General features: G+C 37.1%; 1 protein-coding gene across 8 annotated transcripts in view; it reads left to right on the top strand.

The window, feature by feature from the left end:
- LOC103695944 (probable serine/threonine-protein kinase SIS8) overlaps window positions 1-25,320 on the top strand; it is a 98,302-nt gene that overhangs the window by 58,119 nt on the left and 14,863 nt on the right. For 6 of the 8 annotated variants that reach the window (XM_039116087.1, XM_039116090.1, XM_039116089.1 and 3 more), the window contains 7 exons: window positions 1,002-1,070; window positions 2,419-2,519; window positions 6,822-6,900; window positions 7,008-7,106; window positions 7,217-7,285; window positions 10,151-10,200; window positions 10,297-10,473. In XM_039116087.1, coding sequence (XP_038972015.1) covers window positions 1,002-1,070; window positions 2,419-2,519; window positions 6,822-6,900; window positions 7,008-7,106; window positions 7,217-7,285; window positions 10,151-10,200; window positions 10,297-10,473 — 644 coding nt within the window. The other 2 variants (XR_005507008.1, XM_039116092.1) reach the window with 2 other exon arrangements.

Below are 25,320 nucleotides of genomic sequence, written 5' to 3'. Positions count from 1 at the left end.
GACCTCCATTCTTTAATTTATGCTTCAAATAAAGGCCTTAAATATTATACTCTTTTGAAAAAAAGATTTTTTTTCATAGTACTGCATAAATAAAAGAAAAACAGAGAATGAATTTAAAAGTTGAACAGTTATCGCTATACATAGTATGTTGTCTATTCTTCATATTCAGAAATAGGTAGTTAGGCACAAGAAGCTATAATATTATTGATAGTATCAGTTGTCTTTGACAAATTTCTTATAAATGATATTGATATAGATTATAAAATCGTATGCATTTATCTACATTACCCCGTTATTCGATGCATTTATCTATTCTGAATTTTGGATTGACTTTTCTTTCGTAGATTCATCTTTTCTTTTTTCTTCTGGCTTTTGTCCCTTCCATTTATGTCATGGTAGTATGAAGATACAGAAGTTACTACTTCCTGATATTTCCTAATGGCCTTTCATGAACCATACATCACTGAACCAACTTCAACTGGGTTGAGCCAGCCTGTGCGAGTGGTTCACCCTGGTTTCACTGGTTCTTCCTGCTAGCCAGGTATATGCTGCTTCACAGAATCACGGGGCAGAAATGACATGATACAACCATGTAGGTGCACATGGTACCAAAAGTGAAGAAGTACCTGGTTCATATGTACTTTGATGCCCAAAATGATGCTACAGAAGATTCGTTAGCTTCTTCAAGATATAAAGAAATCCGATTTTTGAGTGATAATTCAGAATTGTTTACTGGGGTAGTCTCAAACTAGAATAAGGATTCATCCTCATATTGAGATAGGTACTGTACACGAATCTTGATATTGGAGTTAATCTTTTTGAACCAGTTGGTTGTTACATGGTGTCCCACTTGATCATAAGTTTCTAGTTAGGATGTGCGCTGTTAGAAGTTACCAAAATCTTGTCTTTGAATCTGTATAAATAATTTCACCTGTTTGTTTTTCCTTTATGAAGTTTTCAGTTTGTTGTTTTGAAAACTTGTTTTCTTTTTCTCTAACCAGGAAGTTGCTGTTAAAAAGTTCTTGAACCAAGAAATTTCCAGTGATGCTCTTGAAGAATTCAGAAGTGAGGTATGTAACTCATATCTCCTATTCTATTCCTCTCTAGCAGAAAAAAGGTTGCCCAATTTATATTTTCACTTTATGCTAATTTGATTCTTGTCTTTCAATCTTTGGATGAGGCATCTAGATTACCTGCTTTTGGCTTTGTTATGATCCTAGTTTTGTACTATGCTTACCCCAAGTGTTGATGAAAAGGCTACTATTATCATTTACATTTTTGGTATCCAGGAAGATGATACTTTGGTTGTGAGTTGCAACTAAATACCAGCAGTATGACACAGGCGCCTTATCAGAAAGAGAACTAGACAAAGTTTCTGAAATCAAGTCTTTTCAGGGAAAGCTGATTTACTATGACTTGATAACTTGTTTGCATATTAGTTAAAGAAAGTTGTTAACAAAAAAGTTATTAAAATAAATTTCTCTCTTTTTTTGCATTTCCAGTTTTCCTGAACCTGAACATAAATTTTGGAACTTTGTAACTTGTGTCAGTCATATCTTCTGCTGTAAAATCACCATAGATGTCCAAACTTTATTCATTTAGGTATTCTTTATTGCTGCTGCATCATCTCTGAATGTCATGTTCCATATGGTATATATTACGTCCAAGTTATAGATTTGCTTTGGCAGCTACATCTTTATAAAAGCTAATACAAATTGCTTGGAAAATGCAGAAGTTTGCTAATTCAATGTCTGTGAATTGGTCATTTCTGATGCAGCTTTGCTTCATTGATCAAGTCATAGTTACCCTGCACATTCCACTCTAGGTTCTTGTGCAGGGGAAGAGTTATCGTAATCCTATGATATTAAATTGGCTAATTCACAATACTTGTCACTTTATCTGCTTGTATCGTGGGCTAATAAGAGAGGTTGCAGCCAAAAGTAATTTTAATCTTCTGTTGCAAGCCCCTGTATTGCCTAAAATTTGCCTTGGCTATGAAGTTAATTTCTAACAGGTTGAAACCAGATTGATAGCTGGTCATACAATCCGCCGAATCCTTCCATGGGGCCTTCTCAACCTCAAGTTGTTCTCTATAGTTAACCCCATATTTTATGGGAAAAGATTTTGAGAATTGTGACGAAAATGGCATCACCGATGATGATTTTCTGATTTGCCTTTTTCCATAGTAATAAATGTAATATTTTGAAAATGAGTTTGCTATTGTCTTTATCTTGTAATGTTTACTTTCTTAGTGTGTATGATTTACACGTTAATAAATTTTTAGAATAAGTAACTCCTTTTATTAATTATAGAATGTCTTCTGTAATTTGGCTGATTATTTGTTTGACCCTTTGTGTTACTTTAAGTTGAAAATTTATCATTTAACTAGTGCTTTTTCCCTTGTTTTTTGTTCTTAAGGTCCGGATAATGAAACGATTACGCCATCCAAATGTTGTTCTCTTTATGGGAGCTGTAACACGCGTGCCTAATCTTTCTATTGTTACGGAATTTCTTCCTAGGTATGCTTACTCTTTATTGCATATTGTCCATTAACTAAACAATTATTTCTCATGGATAATTTAATCCCTAGTTAGTTTGGATAATTGGAATCTTTTTTGTTTTAAGTTCCCCTTTCTGTCTAGGTCTTATCAGCTACATGAGTTTGAGTCATGGAGGTGTCTCATGTTTCTTGAATAATTGTTTTCTACTTAGCAAGGTTTCAAATGCTAACTATGTTTGTTAGCACATGCCATGATGGGCTAGTATTGACACCTAAGGAACCTGAATATGAAACAAATTATTTTCTGAAATATTTTTGATTGAAAAATATATTAAGTCCTTTTCTGATTATTTATTTATTTATTTATGGAGCATGTGACATGCATGTTGGCATGCCAATCGGCACCAACACTAAAACATCCTTGTTATTTATTATGTGGGCAACTGGGGATGCATAATACCTGGATTATTGATAGTTGTTAGGTATGCAGCTGGATTGAGTTTAAATTATTCAGAAAATTAATAGATTTGAAACATACTAAAAGTCAAAATTTAGAAATAAATCAGTAGAATTTTGAAAAAATAGGGTTTGAAAACTTGGCTTCAGTTTTGGCTGGGCTTGTGGGGTTTGAGCTTTGAAAATTTTGGTAGTTCCTGCACCGAATTTTGGAATCTTTGTTATAGAATAAAAAACTGAAAACTTGGAAAAGAAGAAAATAAAATAAGCAACAAAAATTTATTACATGACATTCAGATTATTTCTAATATGTAGGTTCCTTGCTCTGTAGTTTCAACAATTTGGAGCTGAAGTTCATATTTGCATATAAGTGAAATTCATAAATATACTAGGACTTTATATCATGAATGTATAATTTGCTTCTCAAGCTACAGCGATCTGAAAATTCACCATACTTAGTTTGGATACCAAATAGCTAACTACACCCTAAGTAGATGTAACCATATGTGTCCACCATGTAATCAGCTAATCAGTGAATAAAGTTATTCTCTCTTTGGTTGGTGCTCCCATGGTTAGTGGGTAGAGAGAGAGAGAGAGCTCTGGTGTTACCTAGATTAAGTACCTTTTACCCCGTTTGATCAAATAAAGTTATTCATTATGTTTAGCTGGTGTTTGGCCAATTAAGATAGTAACCTTTGCTTATCACCCTTTAATTAGCAAACAAACATTGCTTTAGCAACTTTAAGGTTGGAACTAAGCTTGGGTTAACCCTAAGATCATTAGGTTAGGCTAGATTTGGGTCAGGCTGCAAGCTTGGCCTGAGAGTTCGAGCTCGAGCTCGGGCTTGGGTTGAAGAGCCTAAATGCAAATTAGGCTTGTCTTGAAGCCTGACTTGGAGCCCAACATAGCACGATGTGACACTTAATAACGCTGGCTCCCCGCTCCATGCTCCCTCTCGAGCTTGGGTTGAAGAGACTAAATGCAAATTAGGCCTGTCTTGAAGCCTGACTTGGAGCCCAACATAGCACGATGTGACACTTAATAATCTCGGCTCCCTGCTTCATGCTCCCTGTAATCCTTCGCCTCTCTCTGTCCATGCATATTCTAGTTCCTTGTGCCTCCTCTCCACCCCTCCTCTCTCTCCCACCTTGCTTAGTTACCTTAGACCTCCACTCCCTCTCACCCATCCTTGTGCACCTACCCCTTCCTCTCCGCCTCTCTCTCTCACCATCTCCTCTCTCCATTCATCCCATACCTCTGCATCCATAGCTCCACCCTCTCTCCCTTCCTGAGCCTGGCTTGAAGGCCAAAAATTTCATCCTAGGTGGGCCCGAGCTCCATCGAAACTCAATCCGGCTCAGTTCCAGCCCTAAACAACTACAAATCTTTCTAGTGTACACTACTTAGTGCATTCAAATATTTTCTTCATCATTTGTTAGTAGAATAGACAGATATCTTAAATTGGGTGTTGCCCAGCTATGCAACCTAAGAGATGGGGATGAATTGAGTTTCTAAAAATTTACAATTATGTGCAATTAAAAATTCGGCTTTTAAAGTGCGTGTGAAGTGAGTGAAGATGTGTAAGAGTAGATGAATGAAGGATCCTAAATGAAGAACAAAACACAACAAACAAACACACTATTTTATAGTGGTTTGGTGCCAAATTCAGCACCTACATCCACTCTCCAAGATACACTTCTTGGGAATTCTAGTATAATCTTTCCAAAGATTACAACCTGATTGTTTTGTTTGGGCTCACAGTCAACCTAGTTGATTTTTTTGGAAATCAACCAAAAACTACCCCTATCAAAGCCTTTCCTAGGTTTGATAATAATATAATCCAATTCAAGATTTGGATGGATCTTTTCTCAAGTTTCAACCCTTTGAATCTTGTTACAGTAGAAATTTAAGAATATAACAAAAAGAAGCAAAGCTCCATGATGAGCTGATTGTTACTCGATGAAGCTCTTGTGGAAGCAGTTGTTGGCCTTGATGAATGCTCGGAAGCTCTACACTTAATGCTCTTGTAGTGTATAGGATGTGATCTTGAAAGCTCTCACTTAATGCCCTCTTCTGTTACTCTTATTCACATTTGTTTTATTGATTTCTTGGGTGTTCCAATACATTTATATCTTGAAAAATCGTTAAAAGACTGTTTATAGCTATTGGAGGGGCTGAAATAACCATTGGGAATGAATAGAGTTGTTCTGAGTTTGTAGAAAAATTAGCGGAGGGGTCGACTCAACTTCTTCAAGGGTCCACTCGTTATCTTCAGCGGTCGACTCTTTTTCTTCTCAAATTGACTCAAGAAAGTGTTGAATTTCACTGCATTCCGTCTTTCTTCTACCCCTATTCTGGGGTCGACTCGTGATTTGCTTGGGTTGGCTCACAGAGGGGCTATTTTTCACTACTCTTTGTATCCTATTTGCACTATTTTGGGGTCGACTCATGTTCGGCAAGGGTCGACTCATGTTCAGCAGGGGTCGACTCGTGATTTGCTTGGGTTGACTTGCAAAGAGGTTGTTTTTCATTGCTCTCTAGCTTTTGTCTGAGAGTTGACTCTTGAATTCCTTCAAATATAAAGTCTTCCCTCTAAGCCTGCGGGCATTCAAGGGTCGGTTCCTTGTGACTTAGGGTCGACTCCTCTTATGCAAAACTTCATAAAAAACATGTTACATCTTTTCCACCTTGAGCATTTTGGATTGAATTTTTCTTTATACATTTGGATCATTTTGATATTATTTTTGCTTCATGTATGCATTCTTAAATACTCCACAAGTACAATTAGTATTTTTTTTACTCAAATATTTTGTATCATCAAAATCAAACTTTTTGGGTCAACATTGGGCATTTCTATTTGTACTGTCAAGGTTAAATGACCATTTAATTAAATGCATATAACTATGACACTATATTTGTTCGTTATAAGAAAATGTCATTGCTATGAATTGTGTTATTTTCTAGTTAGCATCTTATTAATATTTATATGTACTGTAATAGGGTTCTTTTTGGGGGGCTTGCCCATAAAAGGTTATGTTTGTTGTCTATCCCTATTTTAATTCAAGAAAGAAATTAGAAAACTATCAACAATTGAAACTATACATATTCCATGTACGCAAAGAAATAAAGAAATAACCCTAGCATGACAGCAAAAAGAGAAGGAAAAAATCCTTTAGCAAGCATCTATGGCTAATTTATGTCCGGCCAAAACTGGTCAGAATCTCCAAAACTAGACCTGAAATGAAGGGTTCATCTCGGTTAGCCTTGGCTGAAAGTGATCCATGTCAGCTGAAGCCTAAAACCTTAGTGGGATCCATGTTATCTGGATCAGGTTCATGTGCTGACTGTAATTGCATGTAAATCCTTTCAATATCTTAGAATTTCTTTGTTTGGGACCTTGCGAAAGTGTGATACTTATTTTGTTGAGTGCGGGTAGTTTGGGCTAAATTGAAGGGGCCCGGGTGACATATGGTGCAGTTATTTGTATTTTTTTACATACATTTGGCTTTAATTTACTTGACCTTTCTGGACAAAATGCAGAGTGAGTTTGGAGTTGCAATGCAAACTTCAAATATGAGTTGATATATAAATAAAGGACACTTGTTGCAAAATTTGAATAGGACAATATTCATGTTGGTTTAATTCCTTTGGCATATTCATAAAATTATATTATATGCTGCATGAACAGAGGACGATTAATATTGTTCATCTAAAAGAATACATGGAGGTATTTATGTGTTTAGTGCTCATTCCTGAATATATGGCATTCTGTTGTAGAATGAGTTTCCAGCTTCTGCTGTTCTGCAGCAAGCTTCAGTTGTATTAACATTAACTAGAACTTTGGAAAATGGGATGTGCATTGCAGAGGTAGTTTGTTCCGGTTGATTCACCGACCCAATAATCAATTAGATGAAAGAAGGCGTTTAAGGATGGCACTTGATGTTGTACGATTACACTGACCTCTGATTAAGTCTGTCATTTGCATATGATTTATGTTTTCGTGAACTTTGTGAATGTAACCAAATTACGTCATGTCACTTTTTGACACCAGGCTCGTGGAATGAATTATTTGCATAATTGTACACCTGTGATAGTACATCGTGATCTGAAGTCTCCAAACCTTCTTGTTGACAAAAATTGGGTTGTCAAGGTAAGACATGGATTTCAATAAATTTCATATCCTTCTGGCTTTTATCTCAATTTACTATATTCTTTTATCGTTTAAGGAATGAGATTTATTTTATTTTACCAACACTTTAGGTTTGTGATTTTGGTTTATCTCGAATGAAGCACAATACATTCTTGTCTTCGAGGTCAACGGCTGGAACAGTAAGCCTATCTTTAGTTTTGCAGATACTTTATTGTATATTCTTATACTCATTCAGTCAGAACTTTCTATCCGGCATGTGTCTGGTAAATGCTAATGTTTATCAAGATAAGTTACTCCTATAGCTATTATAACCTAGTTCTTGATTCTAATTATGGGACCTCTTTTCTGTTTGTTATCGCATATGCTAATTGTGCAGTGAGGTAATTTCCCTATTCAAATCTCCTTAATGTGGATTATATTCTTGCTTTACTAATTTGTGTTAATCTTGCATTGGGTGGGCATGTTTTGTGCTTATCAAACCACTAGAAATGAAGTCAGTTGCTGTGAGACAATTTTAGGAGGTTTTTGATCGAACAGACAACTTTACAGGTTGAATCAATTTAATTTGATTGAATAAATCAAGTGTCTGAATTCAAATTGTATGATTAGTTGAAAGTGCTTAAAAAATAAAAAAGGAAAATTATTACCAAAACATATTAAAATTATGCCGCAGGCAAATTGATTAGCTTGGAGACTAATACGAGTCTTGTGATTATGATCTTTTAACCTTTTTTATGTTTGAATAATTATTTAAATTCTCATACGACCATTATAGAAATCGAAAAGCTAAGAATTATTGGTAGTTCACAACCGTATATAAGTGATATTGGGTGGTATGGGCTGTATTGACTAGATCTTGAGCCTATATGACAAAAAATGTCATATTTCCAGCCTTGCATGACAATGAATGACGAAATTTTAGCTCTTGATTTCTATGATTATATCAACACGGATGCCTTTCATAGTCTGAAAAAGAGTTTTCACTACCTAATGATGCATATTTAATTAGTTCAGTACAGAACTTTTCACTTTTGGCATGCAACCTAAGCTTGCCTGGTCCGGGCTTTAACATGATATCAAAAAGTCAGTTTCAGCGTAATTTTCAAAACTCAGGTTCAAAATTAGGTTAAGTTGTTACTTTGGGTGGTCTTGTCAGCAGGCAACAAGCTGCAAGTCATAGAGAGAGCAACAAAATGGCAATTACTGTTTCAACCTTCATGAATGACTCATTTCATCTAGCAACTCAAACTTTTGGTATGAAAAAACTTGTATTTGCGGTTTGAACTAGTAGGGTTTTGGGAGAGCTAACCAAAGAGAGATCATTGATCATCATCATTGCTGTTCCCACTACCTGAATTCATCAAGTACTTTGGATTTTAGTTGGAAATCCTAGCTTTTAATATTAAGTTAATAGGGTTTTTCAGAGAGATTGAGAAAGATGGAAACAGTGGGAGGCGTTAGTTTTACAGTTTGAGCTTGTAGGATGTTATCAGAGATAACCAGGAAGAGTGGCCAACCTGGGTGAAGACTGATGAAGCTGGGTCTGGTTAGCTAGCAGAGGCAACCTGTGGACAAAACAGGGAAAGTTTGAGATGTGTGGAGAAGCTATACGGAGGAGGCTGGAGGTGGAGTGATGGTCAGAGGATGCTGCTGTTGGATGGAGGATCCTGAGGTGGAGAGAGTTAAGGTCAAGGAGAGGGGTGGAGGCAATTCCAAAAGTACTCAGGCATTAGCATTTAGCATTGACAAAAGGGAACACACATGGTGATTAATGTTTACATATATCTTTAGGAAGATGTATATTTATATAACATAATGTAATATAACCAATTTTATATAATTTAATAGTTTTAGGTTTGTGTTGGGTTGGTTGCTCGACACCTCATTCCAAGCTTGAGTCAAATAAATCTGGTTTAGTCTTGCCCAAGTCTAATCTAGGTTGGACTTGGATTGGCGTTGCATGCCTGTCAACACCATATCTGAATAAGATATGCCAAGGACCTCCTTTTGAAATCAGCTTTAGTAAATGATTATAAAGGCATGGTTTCAAATTCCAATGAGATGTCCCATGGGATGCTGGATGGGGTACCATCAAGTATAGGGATAGGACGGTCTTGCCATCATCTAAGCATCCCGATTTGTGCATCTTGGGACATCTCCTATCCCAAATGTTTGGATAGGGTGGGTTCTATGAAAAAATCGGGACAACCCTATCACATAGGATTTAAAACCTTGATTTAAGTATGGAACGAAATTTTGTTCCTTGTTGTCCTTGTTTTGATTTTCTTTTGCCTAACCTTGCAATAGCTGCAGAGCGTGGCCTATAATTGATTCTATTATAATAGATAATTAGATATAACATTGTCTGCTATCTTTTTTTTTAAATTTTTCGTACATTAGCTTTGCTTTGTTCGTTGGTCTTTCTCCTAGATTCCATGACATCATGAATAAGATATAACTAGTCAAATCAAAACTAATCTTTCATAGCCTTGAAGCTTTCCTCATTTTTAGCTTTCTTTAGTGCCATTTCATCTTCCAGTAATTGTTGCTACTTTCTAGGAACAATACTTCGTTGCCCCAACATGTGGCTCCCCCATCTATAAGTATTGTCAATTGAAAACTTGTGGGAAGCATGCTTGCCATCTAACCTTTTTGCCCTTTATAAGGAATCTACCTACATGCAAAATGGCTTCATCTAAGGATATCCACCTGTATCAACAGTTATGGCTAACTCTAGATTTCTGAAATGAATGAAAGAATCCAGGAATCTGCCACAAGTCAACCGTGCTTCGATTAGGGAAATAACCTTTCCATCTTTCATTAATCCCTGTTTTTCCACCAAAATCCTATTATCCTGAACTTTGTAAGTTGATCTACTCTATATTTCCTGCTAATTCAAGTAAAAGTTTCAGGCCTTGTTTTTCTTTTTTTTTAATTTTCATTTTTATCTTGGGTTCTGGATCTCCACTGCATATCTCGTCACTTTGCTGCCTGTTGAGTTTGATGTCTATTTAAATGCATGACATGTTATGAATGGTTGCCAGGCTGAATGGATGGCACCAGAGGTCCTAAGGAATGAACCTTCAAATGAGAAGTATGTTTTGCTCCTTCTGTTATATGTATGCAGGGATTAGAATCTTGCATTGGTTTTTGGGGGTTTGTCACTAACTTTTGTGCTTGTTACGTTCAGATGTGATGTTTTTAGCTTTGGTGTCATATTATGGGAGCTATGTACCTTGCAACAGCCATGGGAAGGAATGAACCCAATGCAAGTTGTTGGTGCTGTTGGGTTTCAGCACCGTTGCCTTGATATTCCAGATGACGTAGATCCTGTCATTGCTGACATAATAAAAAAGTGTTGGCAAAAGTGAGTATTCTTCATTATTATTATCAAAATTTTGATGCCTTCTGGAGAAAATCCATTAATTGATAACAGATGCAAATACTATCTTAAATTCTTAACTATGAGAAATGCTAGTATTGTCTTTCTGCTCTACTTGGCATAGTTCTGGAACATAGTGCTGAATAACATTTTCCTTTTCACCACCATACCTGAGCAGTCACTGCATTTCTTGTTTTGGGTGCTATAGAATTGTGCTTTTGCTTGGTTGTTTTGAAATATATTTTACATGATATGCTATAAGTTAGAGGTGAAGCCAAGGTTCGCCATCTCAGTACCGAACTCCGTACAGGTGCCGCACCAACATAGTGTTGGTGTGGTACGGTACAAGATTTTTTTGGCGTACCTACATTTTTTTGATGTACCCAGTGTTGGTACGCTATCTGTATCGGGTACCAATATCGAACCAGTACGGTATGGTATGCCCTGTACCGTCTGGTTCAGGCCGGTAAGGCGTACCATGGGTGAAAGTATTTACAGGCAAGTTTTTTGGTATTATATTCTTGAATGATCAAAATGGACAATATAAGTTTGGCTTATTGGTGTAGCATCTACATACAGAACATATGTCATATAAATGTATGTATGTATATATTCAAAAGAATGTTTTGTCTAATTGAATCCGAAGCTCTTGTAGATTACTGTATAGTTACATGCTATCTTTTCTCTTTCAAGGTACTCTGTATTGTTTCAACTTTCAAGCATTTGATTTCCTAAATAATTGTTGTTTGTTTCACGACTAAATTTTCTACCATAACTCTATATTAAAGAATTACTGTTGGTATATTTTTCTATCAATTGATATATGGTCCGTGTCTGTACCTTTGTCGTGCCTAGTGTTTTCAGGAGTGTTTCATCTAGTTGATTCCGTTCCTGTAGAATACCATATAGCTATATGCTATCTTTTCTCTTTCAAACTCTCTCTTTGTATTGTTTCAAACGTTTGATGTCCTATGTAATGACTATTTGCTTCTCTCCTACTCTCTCTACCATATTTTATATTAAATGAATTACTGTAGATATATTGTTCTATAAATTGATAAATAATTCATGTATGTACTTCATTGTTTCCCAGAGTAGCCTGTTGTTAATGTATATATTGGGTCACATGACTATTTGTATTCATAGTTACATGACGGGAAGTAGCCTGTTGTTAATGTATATATTGGGTTATCATTCTTGATACTGGGTTTACTGTATCATTGCTACCCCTTCGATTCTTCCCACATTTCTTAGTTTCAGAGCCTTGTTTTGCACCCAGGCTTGTCAGCTTAGCCTTGGACCCTCAACATGGGGGAACTGAACATCAAAAACTTACAAAATACATAAGAGGCCTTTGAGAAATCCTTCATTGATAATTTGTCAGAGAACAAGTTCACAAATCTAACTATTTTATTCCCACTAGTACGATCTTATCTACATAAAGAAGGAAAACAATCATATCTTTTATTTCCTTCATGTATATTTGAGCTTTCTTAGGATTCTGTTTGAAACCAAAGTCTTTAATTTCTTTATTAGATCTTTTATTACAACCATAAAATGCTTGTTCGAAACCACGGTTGTCATCATCAACTTGCATGCCATAAATTCAGACATCGGTGTAGCATATCCTGTGGAAGGATGCATCTCACCTTTTTCATCCTGCCTTCTGTTCAATTGTTTAGATGTCTGTTTTACCATATTCTATAATCATCACATGCAGCTGTGGCCAAAAGAATCCTGTTGCATTTCATTTTGGAAGCTTATGATAAGGTTACATCATAGTAAAAACCCTTGAACGTAGACTTTTGCCACAATAGAAATATAACTTTACCCTTTTGGATTGATCAACTGAAGTATATATACTATTACTTCTCATGTAATTATTCTCTGATTCCAGCAGCAATCCACCTTGGAATCTTCATGCCACTGACAAATGCCTGATAAGAGCATTTTTCAATGTCCTCTCTCTCAAGGGAAAAAGATCTATAATTAATAAATTAGAGGAAAGAGGACACTCTAATTTCAAGGTCATGATTTCTAATATTGGGTTTAATATATGTTCTTATTCATGGGAATAGATGGCTGATGGCAGGAGGTTTTCTCCAAGGAGATCTGAGATCTGCTGTCCATTGGACAGAAAAGGCTATATGATGAAAGGGGAAGGAAGAATACAAAATGTTGATGAAAAAGACAAGAATCGAAGTAGGGTGGAAAAGAAGAGGAAAGGTTACCCAGATCATCTCTTTTTAGAAAGAATTGCTTCTTCCTAGCTAAAGCCAGCCTTCCTAGTTTAAAAATTTTAGAGGGCCCAACCATTGATCTTGTGGACAGTCCAGAGAATCGAATGTATACTAATGACACCTTGATCCCCGCAAGCCTCAGAAATTGATGTAAGACTTTGTGTCGAGGTTGGTTGGATCCTGTAAATTAGGGGCAAATTTAGGGGAGACCAGGTGTCTCACGAATCGCCCCTAAACATATTTCTCTTTCACCTATGCCAATTTAAAAGCCTTACTTATATGAAACCATCTCCTGGATCTTGCGTGATCACCATATCAAGCAGCTCTAGTGTCTATTTTCTAATGTGGCCCTTCATAAGCAGCCCATTCCCTTGTATTTCTTCTTTTGTTTTGAAAATTGGATTGCTTTTTCCTTATCCTCTTTTATAGATGAACATCCATCCGAGTTGTGAAATGCTTGCACTGTATATGAGATCTCCCTAATTACTTGGCTTTTGTTTTCCCACACACCTCCTCATCTTTTGCTTCCCCGCCAACATGGTAGTTTGTTATTTGACCATTGGTTTTGTCCTTCTTGTTCCTCCCACTACTCTGATGTGCATTTGGTTTTGTTGCTTGCGCTTATGAGCTTGTCGATGGTGAGTGCCTTCTTCTCCCATTATGTATTTTCATAAAATGACTAGATATTGAGACATGTCCATATACACCAATTTAGGTTTTTTCTTTTGGTTCAAATAGTTTTTAGTTAGCACTTCAAAAAAGAATTCAACAGATAATTTGGCCTATAGCAAGCATAGATGTTGTAGCAATGATTGGAATACTCACTAGGATTTGGTATGGTATTCCTCTTTTGACCTAACTTAGCCATATATCTATATGTAGGCTATTTCTTTAGCTTATACAAAACTAGAAATATAATATTTGAACCATTGATCCATTTATAAATGCAGGGTTCTTCTTCATTCTTAATGAAGCCATATGTTCCGATTACCTTATCAAAACGTATATTCCAACTCCATGAAGTTTGCTTTAATCTATAAATAGATCTTTGAAGCTTGCATACTTTAGACTCATCTGCAGATGTAAAACCTTCAGATTGTATCATATACACTTCCTCTTCTAAATCCCCATTTAGAAAGACGGTTTTAACATTCATCTGCCAGATCTCATAATCTAAATGTGCTGCCATTACCAGCATAATTCGAATGGATTTGAGCATTGCCACAGGAGAAAACGTCTCGTCATAGTCAATACCATAACGTTGACGATATCCCTTGGCAACCAGACGGGCTTTATAGATCTCTACCTTTCCGTTTGCGCTCCGTTTTCTTTTGAAAATCCACTTACACCCTATGGGTTTAATCTCTTCGGGTGGGTCAACTAATGTCCATACATCATTGACCTTCATGGATTCCATTTCGGATTGCATGGCTCCAAGCCATTTATCAGAGTCATACCTCTGCATTGCATCCATATAGGTGATCGGATCCTCATCGTTTTCATCAAGTTCGACAGGATCCCTGTCTCGGACCAAGAAACCGTAGTATCTGTCCGGCTGACGTGGTACTCTACCTGATCGTCTTAATGGTGCATCTAAGATGGGTTCGAGATCTGATCTAATCAAATCTGACTCAATAGGTTCAGTGGATGGTGTTGGGTCTTCTACATGTTGAACTTTCCTAAGTTTTATATTAGAGCTTCTACTTCTCCAAGAATACAGCTCTATTGCTTACGAACAACTTTTGTTCTTCAGCAAGATAGAAATAATATCCTTTAGACTTTTTAGGGTAACCGACAAAGAAACATTTGTCAGACTTGGCTTCAAGTTTGTCTGCTTTCAAACGTTTGACATAAGCCGGACACCCCCAAATTCTAAGGTGAGAAAGTACCGGTTTCCGTCCCGTCCACATCTCATGTGGTATTTTATTCACAGATTTACTTAAAACCTTATTAAGTATATAACATGTTGACTCAAGTGCATATCCCCAAAAGGATATGGGCAGATCAACAAACCCCATCATGGATCGAACCATGTCTAACAGTGTTTGATTTCTCCTTTCTGACACACCATTATATTGCGGTGTACCAGGAGGAGTCCATTGGGAGAGAATCTCATTTTCTTCTAGATATGTCAAAAACTCACTGGAGAGATATTCTCCTCCTCGGTCTGACCGAAGAGTTTTAATACTCTTTCCAGTTTGTTTTTTTACTTCATTACGATATAATTTGAACATTTCAAATGATTCAGATTTATGTCTCATTAAATAGACATAACCATACCTCGAAAGATCCTCTGTGAACGTAATGAAATATGAATATCCACTTTTGGCATTTGTGCTCATTGGCCCACATACATCAGAATGTAAAAGGGTTAATAAGTCACTGGCTCGTTCACCTTTTCCGATAAAAGGTGATTTGGTCATATTTCTAAGAAGACATGACTCGCAGGTTGTCAATGATTCACAATCATTAACATTGAGGATTTCCTCTTTACTTAACCTGTTCATCCTGTTTTTGTTAATATGACCTAGCCTATGATGCCAAAGGTAGACATCCATGACATTATCTATTCTAGGGTGCTTACTTGACTTGTACATTACATTAACAGGCTGTGACTGTATATAAATGCTATTACTCAATTGTCCATGCATTACAGTGACACCATTCAAATGATATCACAATAATTTCTTTTTATTGAAATCTCATAACCTTTCATGGCCAAAAAGCCTACAAAAATTATGTTCAATAAAAAACTTGGACAAAAGTAACAGTCACTTATGACAATTATATGAGAGTTGAATATAAGTTTAAGACTTTCTAAAGCTAGAATTGGAACTGGTCTTCCATCTCCAACGTTCAGGAATCTTTCGCTTTCTCCAAATCTCTTATTGACCTGAAGTCCCTGCAACGAATTGCAAATATTAAATAGGCTTCCAGTATCTAATACGCAGGTCGAATTGTCACAAATTGAGAAATTACAAGGTGTTATCATATAAGTACCTTGATCAGCAACTGATTGCATCTTTCTCTTTTGCCTGTTTGGGTCAAGGGAGCCAATGTATTGAGGACAATTCCTCTTCCAATGCCCTTGCTTCTTACAGTAGAAGCACTTTGCCTTACTTTGATCGGCCTTTACCTTCTTGGTCTGAGTTGGCTTAGCATGCTGTACCTTTTTCTTTTGATTCTTATTTTTCTTCTTTCCTTTCTTAAAGGGACCACGACCTCTGGACGAGCCTCCCACTAAATTCACCGACCCTTTTAGGAGTTGGTGATCCTTCTCAAATGTTTGTAGTAAATCCAACAATTGGTGATAATTTACTACCGGTTTCGTTATACGAAAGTTGCTGAGAAATGGGTGGTACGAACTAGGAAGAGAGTTTAGTATAGCATCCTTCCCCAATTGATCATGAAGGGAAAAATCGAGAGTGCTCAGGCGCTCGATCAACTCAATCATGTACAATACATGATCGGTCATCGACGCCCCATCCTTCATCCGTGCGCTGAAAATAGCACAACTAGTCTTGTGCCTTTCAACGTCGTCAGGAGTGCCAAAAGATTCGTTCAACACTTGAATGATCTCTTCAGACTGCGCATTCTCAAACCTACGACTGAACTCGTCGTTCATTGCAGCAAGCATAATGCAGCGGACAGTGATACAGTCACTGAGCCACTTCTGATAAGTGTCTCTGACTGTACCCCGTGCATTGGCAGTGGGCTGCTCAGGTGCTGGATCTATTATCACATAAAGGATCCGTTCATGCTCTAGCACAATCTTAAGTTTTCTAAGCCAGTTATTGAAATTGGGTCCAGTCAACTTGTCATTATCCAACAATGAACGAAGTGACAAACTAGTGGCCATTTTTGCATAAAAGAAAATCGGCTATCAGTATATGAATTGACAATACCCTAAAGACTTGGACTTTAGTCTAAAGGTTCTCCCACTATTTTATACAAATTTGTAGCCCCTACCTTAAATTTGAAGAATTACACTTAACTTTTTAGTGAGCACTAGAACCCAATAGATCGCATATGGGCCCGAGTGTGGCTCGGCCAACCCATATGCACCTATTGGTAGGTTCTGAACCAATTGTTTCACCAAACAATTTCTAGTGATAATTTTGCCCGTCTCTTCGGCAGGCGTGTGGCGCCTCCACCGAAAATTCTGATTAGGTCCAACCATTAAATGACAGGGTTCCGTGTAATCTACTAATAAATGACCAAGCCCGAGTGTGGCTCGGCCCACCTGATCACCTATTGAAGGTACTCGACTCATATATTGAATGACAATTTCAATGGTCAAATAATCACCAGGCGTGTGGCGCCTCCAATGATTATCTGGCTATTGGACCTATTATCATCCAACTTAATGGAAGGCTATGACCTAGTTATCTCCATAACTATTTCATTTTATGGACCTAATAATTTTAGAGGGTTTAATTTAATTGAGAATAGATGAGAAGAACCGGTTAATCTAGATCCTCCCACTGACTTCATCAAGTCAGATTAATAAGAACTAGATTCAATCCGGTTAAGGAGGCACCTAAATCAGTCATACTGATTATCCTTAAAGGCATGGGTCAACTCGAATCATTAAGTGATCCAATCAAAATGTGATTGACCATGTCAGCCAGGAAAGTGAGATCGGTGGAAGGGATATGCCATTAACTCGACAAAGACGAATCAGTGCAAGTAGCTCCCAATTAAAAACCACCGGTCAAGCTGCCAAACTTACCTTAGATACCGACTGGTTAATCAATTTCGATTTGATTACTCAAATGACTTGGGCTCTACCTCTGAGCCTCAATCAAGTTCCATTTTAGTCTAATCAAAGACATGGAATTTGATCAACTACTACTATTGTATTTGACCTAGAGTTTCCTTGACCTAATCTAGTTACTACTTAATTAGATTTGATCAATTAACTCTAATTAGACCATGTTTGATTCTAACCTTAGGTTTAACCCAATCTTAAGAACTCGATTCAAGCTAACCCAAACCCCTAAAGGCTTATGCAATTGTCATTTAATTGAGTTACAATTCTAGATCTAGGTTTTCATATCACTTAATTCTTAATCAAGTGTAAGTTTATGAAAATTTAGATCATTGCATAATCCTTTTAATTACACCTTAATTATAAACTTTCAGTTCTTAAATTTTTTTTCAGATCTGAGTTTGATAATTAATCATGTGTAATTCACCTTTTAATTCATGTTTAAATCATTATGATTTATGTTCATACATCATATATATAAACTTTCATGAATTAATTCAAACATCATACAACTTTTGCATTTATTTTTAGATCTAATAATTCTTTTAAAAACAGAGATTAAATGAATCATATATTTTATTTAGATCTAATCTAAATAATTTTATAATTTCAGATTTATTCATATTACATATGTTAACATAAACATTGCATCACATAAATTCAAATTTCAGATCTAGTTAATCATGCATAATCAGCAATTAAATCAATCATAAAAATACTTTAGATCTAATCTAAACATGTTCATGATTCCAGATTTAATTGCAATGATTAAAACATAAAAGATTAAACAAAGAACCTGGCTCTGATACCACTGATAGTGATCCTATGATGCTAGTAGTGATAGCATGCTCAAATTTAAAATTTTTCAAAAATCAATGGCTATACCTGTTCAGGTTGCCTACGTACCCCTTCACAAGGGGGATCAAGTCACACGTAGTTCTTTTAATTTTGAAATTCGCAGTGGAAAATCGAATTAAACATTTTAATTCTAGCATGCATAAGAAATCAAATTTCAAAATATCACTACAAGTATTCATGATCAATATGCCGGAATCGTTTAAACGATTATGCTAAAATCATTGCATGATTAATTTCAGATCTGAAATGAGATTATTAATTAAGTTCTAAACTTAATTAATCTAACACCCAACTAATCTTCGAATGCCCATCGAATAGGCTCTGAAGATTACTCTGTGAAGAGCCCCAAAAGAGGTTTAACCCTCAGGGATTGGAATCTATAAGTGATACAACTTTGGATCTAGATTCATATCTTTATGAAATCTGAAAATAATGGATCTGATGCTTGAGCTTCGTAGCCACACACTCGTCTGGCCTCTACGAGTAATCCACGCGAAGCTTTTGGAGTGATCCAATCCTGCAGAAGTGCTAGCTTGCGCAAGATCGTCCTTTGTTGAATTTTGATCTTCCCGACGCTATCAACTTTTGATTCGTCTTTTTGGAAGAACTTGGAGGAATGGTTAGTAGGGATTGAAGAGGACTTAGATCTGATCTAAAGGCTCTTATCAGGGATCCCTATCAGCTATGGCGAGATGGAATTAGAGGAGATGGAATGGGCGAGATGGCAGGCTGAATTTTCATATTCCAACACAAGGAATTAATCCCTTTTTAATGGCACGCCATCTGATCATTTGAATTCGAAATTCAAATGGAAAGCTGGTATATTGTTGGCGCATGAAGGGGTTGGTTGTAACAAGATAGATCTTATCTTGTTTGAATTCAAAATTCAAACACTAGATGGGTCATAAGGGTGAGATAATTTGAAATGGATGGTGCTGATTTGATTTCATTCAAATTTAATTCGAAATTCCATTGATAATCATCTAGCCATTCTCCCACATCTCCCACGATCCAAATCCCATCACTTTTCATTGAAATTCCACGTCCGGATCGAATCCCTTGAATTCAGCCCGTTCACGAGTTCCAGGATTTTCAGAAGGAGTCGACCTTCCCGAGCTCGAGTCGACTCCAAGTCGCCTCGCGTCGACTCCAAAGTCGACCCGAGCCGACCCCTGCTGAGACGACAGAGAACTTCCCTGATACGCCCACCTAGTCGACCCCTTCATAGCTCGAGTCGACCCCAAGAAAACTCGAGTCGACCCCACCTAGGAAAAATAGAAGTCGTCCTCTGGATTCTCTGAGTCGACCCCAGCCAAGCTTGATTCGACCCCAGCCCATCTCGAGTCGACCCCAAGGAAACTCGAGTCGACCCCACCTGGGAAAACAGAGGAGTCGTTCTCTGAACTCTCTGAGAGAGTCGACCCCAGCCAAGCTTGAGTCGATCCCAGCTCGAGTCGACCCCTCTTTACTTCGAGTCGACCCCAATCAGGTCAAAACCCTGATTGAACCCAAAATTGAATCCAATTCAATTTGGCTCATCCTTAGTCCATTTACTCAATCAAATTGAGTTTATTAGTAATCTAATTACTAATTAATCCTCCAATAATTACTTTAATTATTTTATAGGATAATTTGCTAATCGGATTGACCAAATTATCCCTGAATGATTCTCAATCATCCATCAGCCATCTTGATCAATCAGGAAACTTTTATGCGTGTGACCTCATAGGTTCGAACCTAAATCGGTAGTACAGGAACGACTTCCTGTACTAATCGATGTGACCATCTAGCAATGGTACCCGACGTCCGGATAGGCCGAATATATGCGAAGCAAATATTTTGAAATTCTGGACTATGGTTACTGTATAATTCATCCCGTTGACTCCTAATGCTAGGATGACCTCAGAGTTCTGTCAACTCTCTAATCAGTACATCCACTATGTGATCAACTTTAGAAATCCTGTGACTCATCACAAGGATTACCCTGGCCAAGGATCAACTTCATAGCATATCATTTGATCGCGAACAGGTTTAAGGACTTGAAGATAAATCCTTCTTTATCATGAAATAAGTCCTAAGGACTTCATCATATAAGAGTTCATTTGAAGATGAAATGATGAATAGTGCCAAATAACACTTTATTAATTTGTCAATTCATTTACAAAATTCAATCATCAACATACTGACGATTGACACTTAGGATACAATTCCCAACATCCTTGTCACTATGATGAAGCATAACCCTTCAACTTAATGGCTACTAGTTTGACCTTCTTGTTGTCAGGTAGCTCTAGGTACTCAATTACTCTTTCCACCTCGTTAAACCAGTCCAAGACTTTATCTGGTTCTCTCCAGAAAATCCTGGTGTATCCACCTTTGCACGTGGACCTCTATCATTGTCAGCCCTCTAATGAGCACGAGGCTGTCTTACTTGGGGTAGGATCTCCATTTCTTCTTCCGATGAATCATCCAAAGGTTGTTGCTGCTGCTGAAATCTTTCTACAGCAGGTTGACCTCTTCCATTCGTCCGTTGATAAACATGAACTTGCTGTCCTCTTTGTTTCCCAATAGCTGCATTAGGAGGACCAAAGATCCCTGCTTGTTCAAGCCTAGAACATAGGTTAGCAAGGTGGTGTTGTAGGTTCTCCACATCTCTGGTAGCCATTGTTCTATTATGTGCTGCTTGAGGTGCTTCCAAATCCTCTTGGTTCTGCTCCAAATTGTTTCCACGCCCAACCATGGATCCGCAGTAATCACAGATCAAAAATAGCAGGTTCTGATACCACTTAAAGTAAATCAAAGTAAGAAAACTGAATAGATCACTTTAAAGATACTCCAAAGTCCAAACACTGTTGGAGCCTGGATTTCTTGAAGGGAAATCAAGGGAAAAACCTTGTAAAAAAAGGAACTGAGTTCTGTCCAAAAAAGTTGTTGTAGATTAATTCCATTGTATTGCTTACGTCCTTTACAACTCCTTTATATAGACTCCTAAGCAATCACCTTAATAATGAACCTACATTGGAAATAAAAAGTATTTACTCTAGTCAGCCTAGAAGACACCAACATTAAATACATTCAACTTAGAAGACTGGACACTACATATCTCATAACTTTTGCAGAGAACAAGACTGAATTACTAACTGATTTTCCAACTTCCAAGAGCATTAATTTGACTCTAGACTTCTGTTGTAGAACTGATTTAGACAGGTAACAGTGACACTAACCCATGATTTTTTTTTATATTCCCACACCAATATCTCCTATGGCTAGCATCGAGACCTTCGCATTGGATCCCATCTTGAACTGAATTCACCATCCTCTAAGGACTTGCTCTGGAATTCTTGCAAAGAATTATAGACATGTATCGTGAACCCAGAGTCCACAATCCAAGAGTTGGAAGGTCCAGTTAAATTATTCACCTCAACTACCATATACACATCACACATACCAGGTGATGCCTATCAAGCTGCCATCATGACTGACATTGGCCATTTTGGGACCTGCATCCTAGTGTTGTGCCGCTGATAAGTGAGTCCATGCTCCCAAGGTTGGAATCCTGGACTACATGTGAACCTCGGTCTCCTAACCGACTCCAAGCCAACTCTAGCATCTTATGAGCATCTCTCATGCTCTCAAATTGGCCTTTAATAGATGAGCACATCAGAAGAATAATCTTTCTAGCCTTATAACTGACCCAATGCCATTGGAGGTAGGTAACATTGGCATTCTCAAATGCTTTCTTATCAGCTTGCTCTAGTGACTCTGCTGTATCTAACATCCTGGAGACACCCTCACTAGTGATGAGGCTCCATTTTTATACCATTTTTTATAGTTGCTCAGAACAACCAAGCGATCAATAGTCAAAGTAAGCATACAATGCCCATAATTACTAGAAAGTATGTATCTAGCAACGTAAAATTAAACATGAAAGGTAAACATCTCATGATCATAGAAATAATAACTAATTGAATTATAAATTTTTAATTATTACAAAGAAAATCAGGATTTTCAATTCAGCAGTACTGTTGTGCCAGAATCTGGTATAATCCCTCAATGCACCGATTCAATCATAGAACATACTGAGTTCTCCATCCCATGTTATACCTGCATGTGTGTGCACTGCAAGCAAGGGCTAAGTTGATGGAATAGATACAACTATCCTTCCATCCTTCGGTGAATACTAATATTATGAATACCATCATCAACACCAACATTCCTGAAATAGGATACTCAACTTCTTGTCTCGGTTCTTATGGAATATAACATCTGATGTTGTGGGGTCCCTGTTGTACACATTAGTTAAGTACCATCCACCATCTCTATTAGAAGTCAAAATCTTATGGTGAGCTCTACATGGACATGTACTCCTATTCAATATCACCGTTTCCTGTACATGCTCAATTACAAGCATACTGATAAAAATGGAGGTTGGCCTCTGCATGAGCATGCAGTTACCCCATATACTAGCACCTCATAGGATGCACTGTGGACAACTATGGTGGCTTAACTATATAAGGCCACATAATATTTAGGTTTTGTTTGAGGAAATAGCAGGCTTCGACCTTCTTGATGACTGGTATCGAGAGAGAGATTATATATCATACGTTTTTGAAATATACACATCTAAATTATATTAATAAGCATGCAATGCAAGAGGTCTTATATATTAATAATCACATCATTCCTAGGGTTCCTTATTCCAAGAGGAACTCGGTTGATATTCGAGTCGAGTCTAGTTGAGATCTCGAGTATTGCTTTTTTATGATCGAGTTGAGTTCGAGCTTGGATATTAAGGCTCGATCGACTTTGAGCTGAGTTTTGAGCTTGAGTATTTTGAACCGAGTCGAGCTCAAGCCTCTAGCTACTCAACATTGCTTAGTTACATCCCTACTGAGAATTACTATCCTCAACCATTGCAATCCACATGCCTATCTTCCAGAGTTTTGCTTAGTCTGAATTTCCAGCAACCTCAAGCTAAGTGGATGCTCTAATAAAACAACTTGTCTTATAAGTCTTTTTCTCTCTTTTTCTTTTTCTTGAAGAAGGAAAACCCTATCCCTACATATGCCTCTTTCTTTGGATGGCATGTGATGATGTCGCCTTATGATTGGATGCTAGAAACCCTAGGGTGCCTCCTCTTTCATAGAGGGGAGGTGCCATGGTTTCGTAGTGTGGCACCCTAGAGTCTTGGACTATGTTGAGAGAAGACAAGGAAGAGGAGAAGTTGATCTTGCTTGTGCTGCTGCCTAGAGCCCTGATATAATACTAGGAGAGGATAGGGTTGTCAGCCCTCATTGGGACCACCCCTTCTAGATTATGTGCATTCCTAAGAGAATGTGCATTCCTAAGAGAATGTGCCATCCAGTTGGCACAAAAGGTGGGGGTAGTGGCCACCATCCTTAGTTCATCCCTAGGGTTGACCCTGGTCTGGTCTTGCTAGATCCAACCTAATCAAATCCCTATTCCTAAGCTATTTTTATATCACAATCTCTTCAACAATCAAATCTGGATCTTACTTTATTCGATCTATGAGAGATTATCAACTAGAATTGTATTCCAATTGACTTGGAGATAGATGGCACATGATAGATGCATTTCTGATACAGGTCACTTTGGTTCTCGCTCACCAATAACCTACCTCTTCAGGTTTGCTTTAGTCAAACATTAGCAACATGGTCTAGCATGAGGATATGGTGCTCATATCGTATTACTGAACCTTGGTGAGTAGGATGAAACCAATTCATCTCCCTATTCCTCCACAAGCTATATCCTGCAATTCAATCCACCTATCATTCCATTGTCCTTGTACGACCATTGAGTACTAGTGTACTACACTATCAAACTTTTGGTCATATGATATCATGGTTTTTAGAATCCTAGATCATGTCAGACATCTTTTTATGAAAATTGTTCATATGATACCCTGAAAATAATTATTATTAATCATAGTAATTTTGTAAAAACAAGTATTTCTAAAAATCTTTTAAGTTAATAACTGGAACTTAGGTCTTGTATGGCTGACCATCTAGACAATATACCATTATGATGGTTTCCATATTGGACAACCTCACTCATATCTAAACTAAGTAAACCATGATAGTCTAGGATGTCCTTATCAATGCACGGATCTGATTGCAAATTTATCGACCTCCATAATATGGTTAGGTGTTATGTCATATAGGTAAAGAGACCACTTGCAAGCTGTGCACCTAGTTCGCACCTTTAGCTCCTATAATGCTTCAGGAGGTGTATCACTAGTGTTGTGTCACACCCTAGATCTAACTCAAGTTGAGGAACGTGACAATCTGCTGCATACATGTAATATAGGGGTCCCACGAGCATGCAAGGAGACAACCTATTGATAGTCCACTATAACAGGCAGGATAATAATCAAAATTTCCAATTCTTATGAAATTTTCATGACTCAGTAATTCAAATTCCAAAGCATATTCAGTTTTCATATTCAAATAACTTAACATAATTCACATATTTCTACATATAACAACATTCGAGAGGGTTCTAACAAAATTGTAAAGGTTGGTCTGATGTGGCCAAATAGAACATCACTTTAGTCTCACAAATCCAACCTCTACCCCTCACTTTTAAGCCTCGGGCTCTGTAAAAACATAGAAATCAAAAGAATCAGCTAATAGCCCAATAACTAGAACATAACCAAAGGGGTCAAGCAAGTGTAACAAATATTAGTGCTTGATACAAAATAATTTATTTAGCAATGTAATGTCTTGCGATCAAAGTCATAATATAACTTCGATATGTTGCAATATATATTATACTTATACATATATATATATATAATTTGCAAACCGATTATTTACATATGATCCAATAAGAAATTTTAGAAAACAATATTAAAAGTCAAAGTTACTATACCCAAGTTTCCATGAATATCTTATAATCATACATTTACAAAAGTATTTTATCAACTCATCAATCTATATAACT

Source organism: Phoenix dactylifera, unplaced genomic scaffold (genome assembly GCF_009389715.1).
Source record: "Phoenix dactylifera cultivar Barhee BC4 unplaced genomic scaffold, palm_55x_up_171113_PBpolish2nd_filt_p 000051F, whole genome shotgun sequence".
NCBI lineage: Eukaryota > Viridiplantae > Streptophyta > Magnoliopsida > Arecales > Arecaceae > Phoenix > Phoenix dactylifera.
The sequence above is the reverse complement of the archived record's forward strand: the minus strand, read 5'-3'. Positions and strand labels throughout refer to the sequence as shown.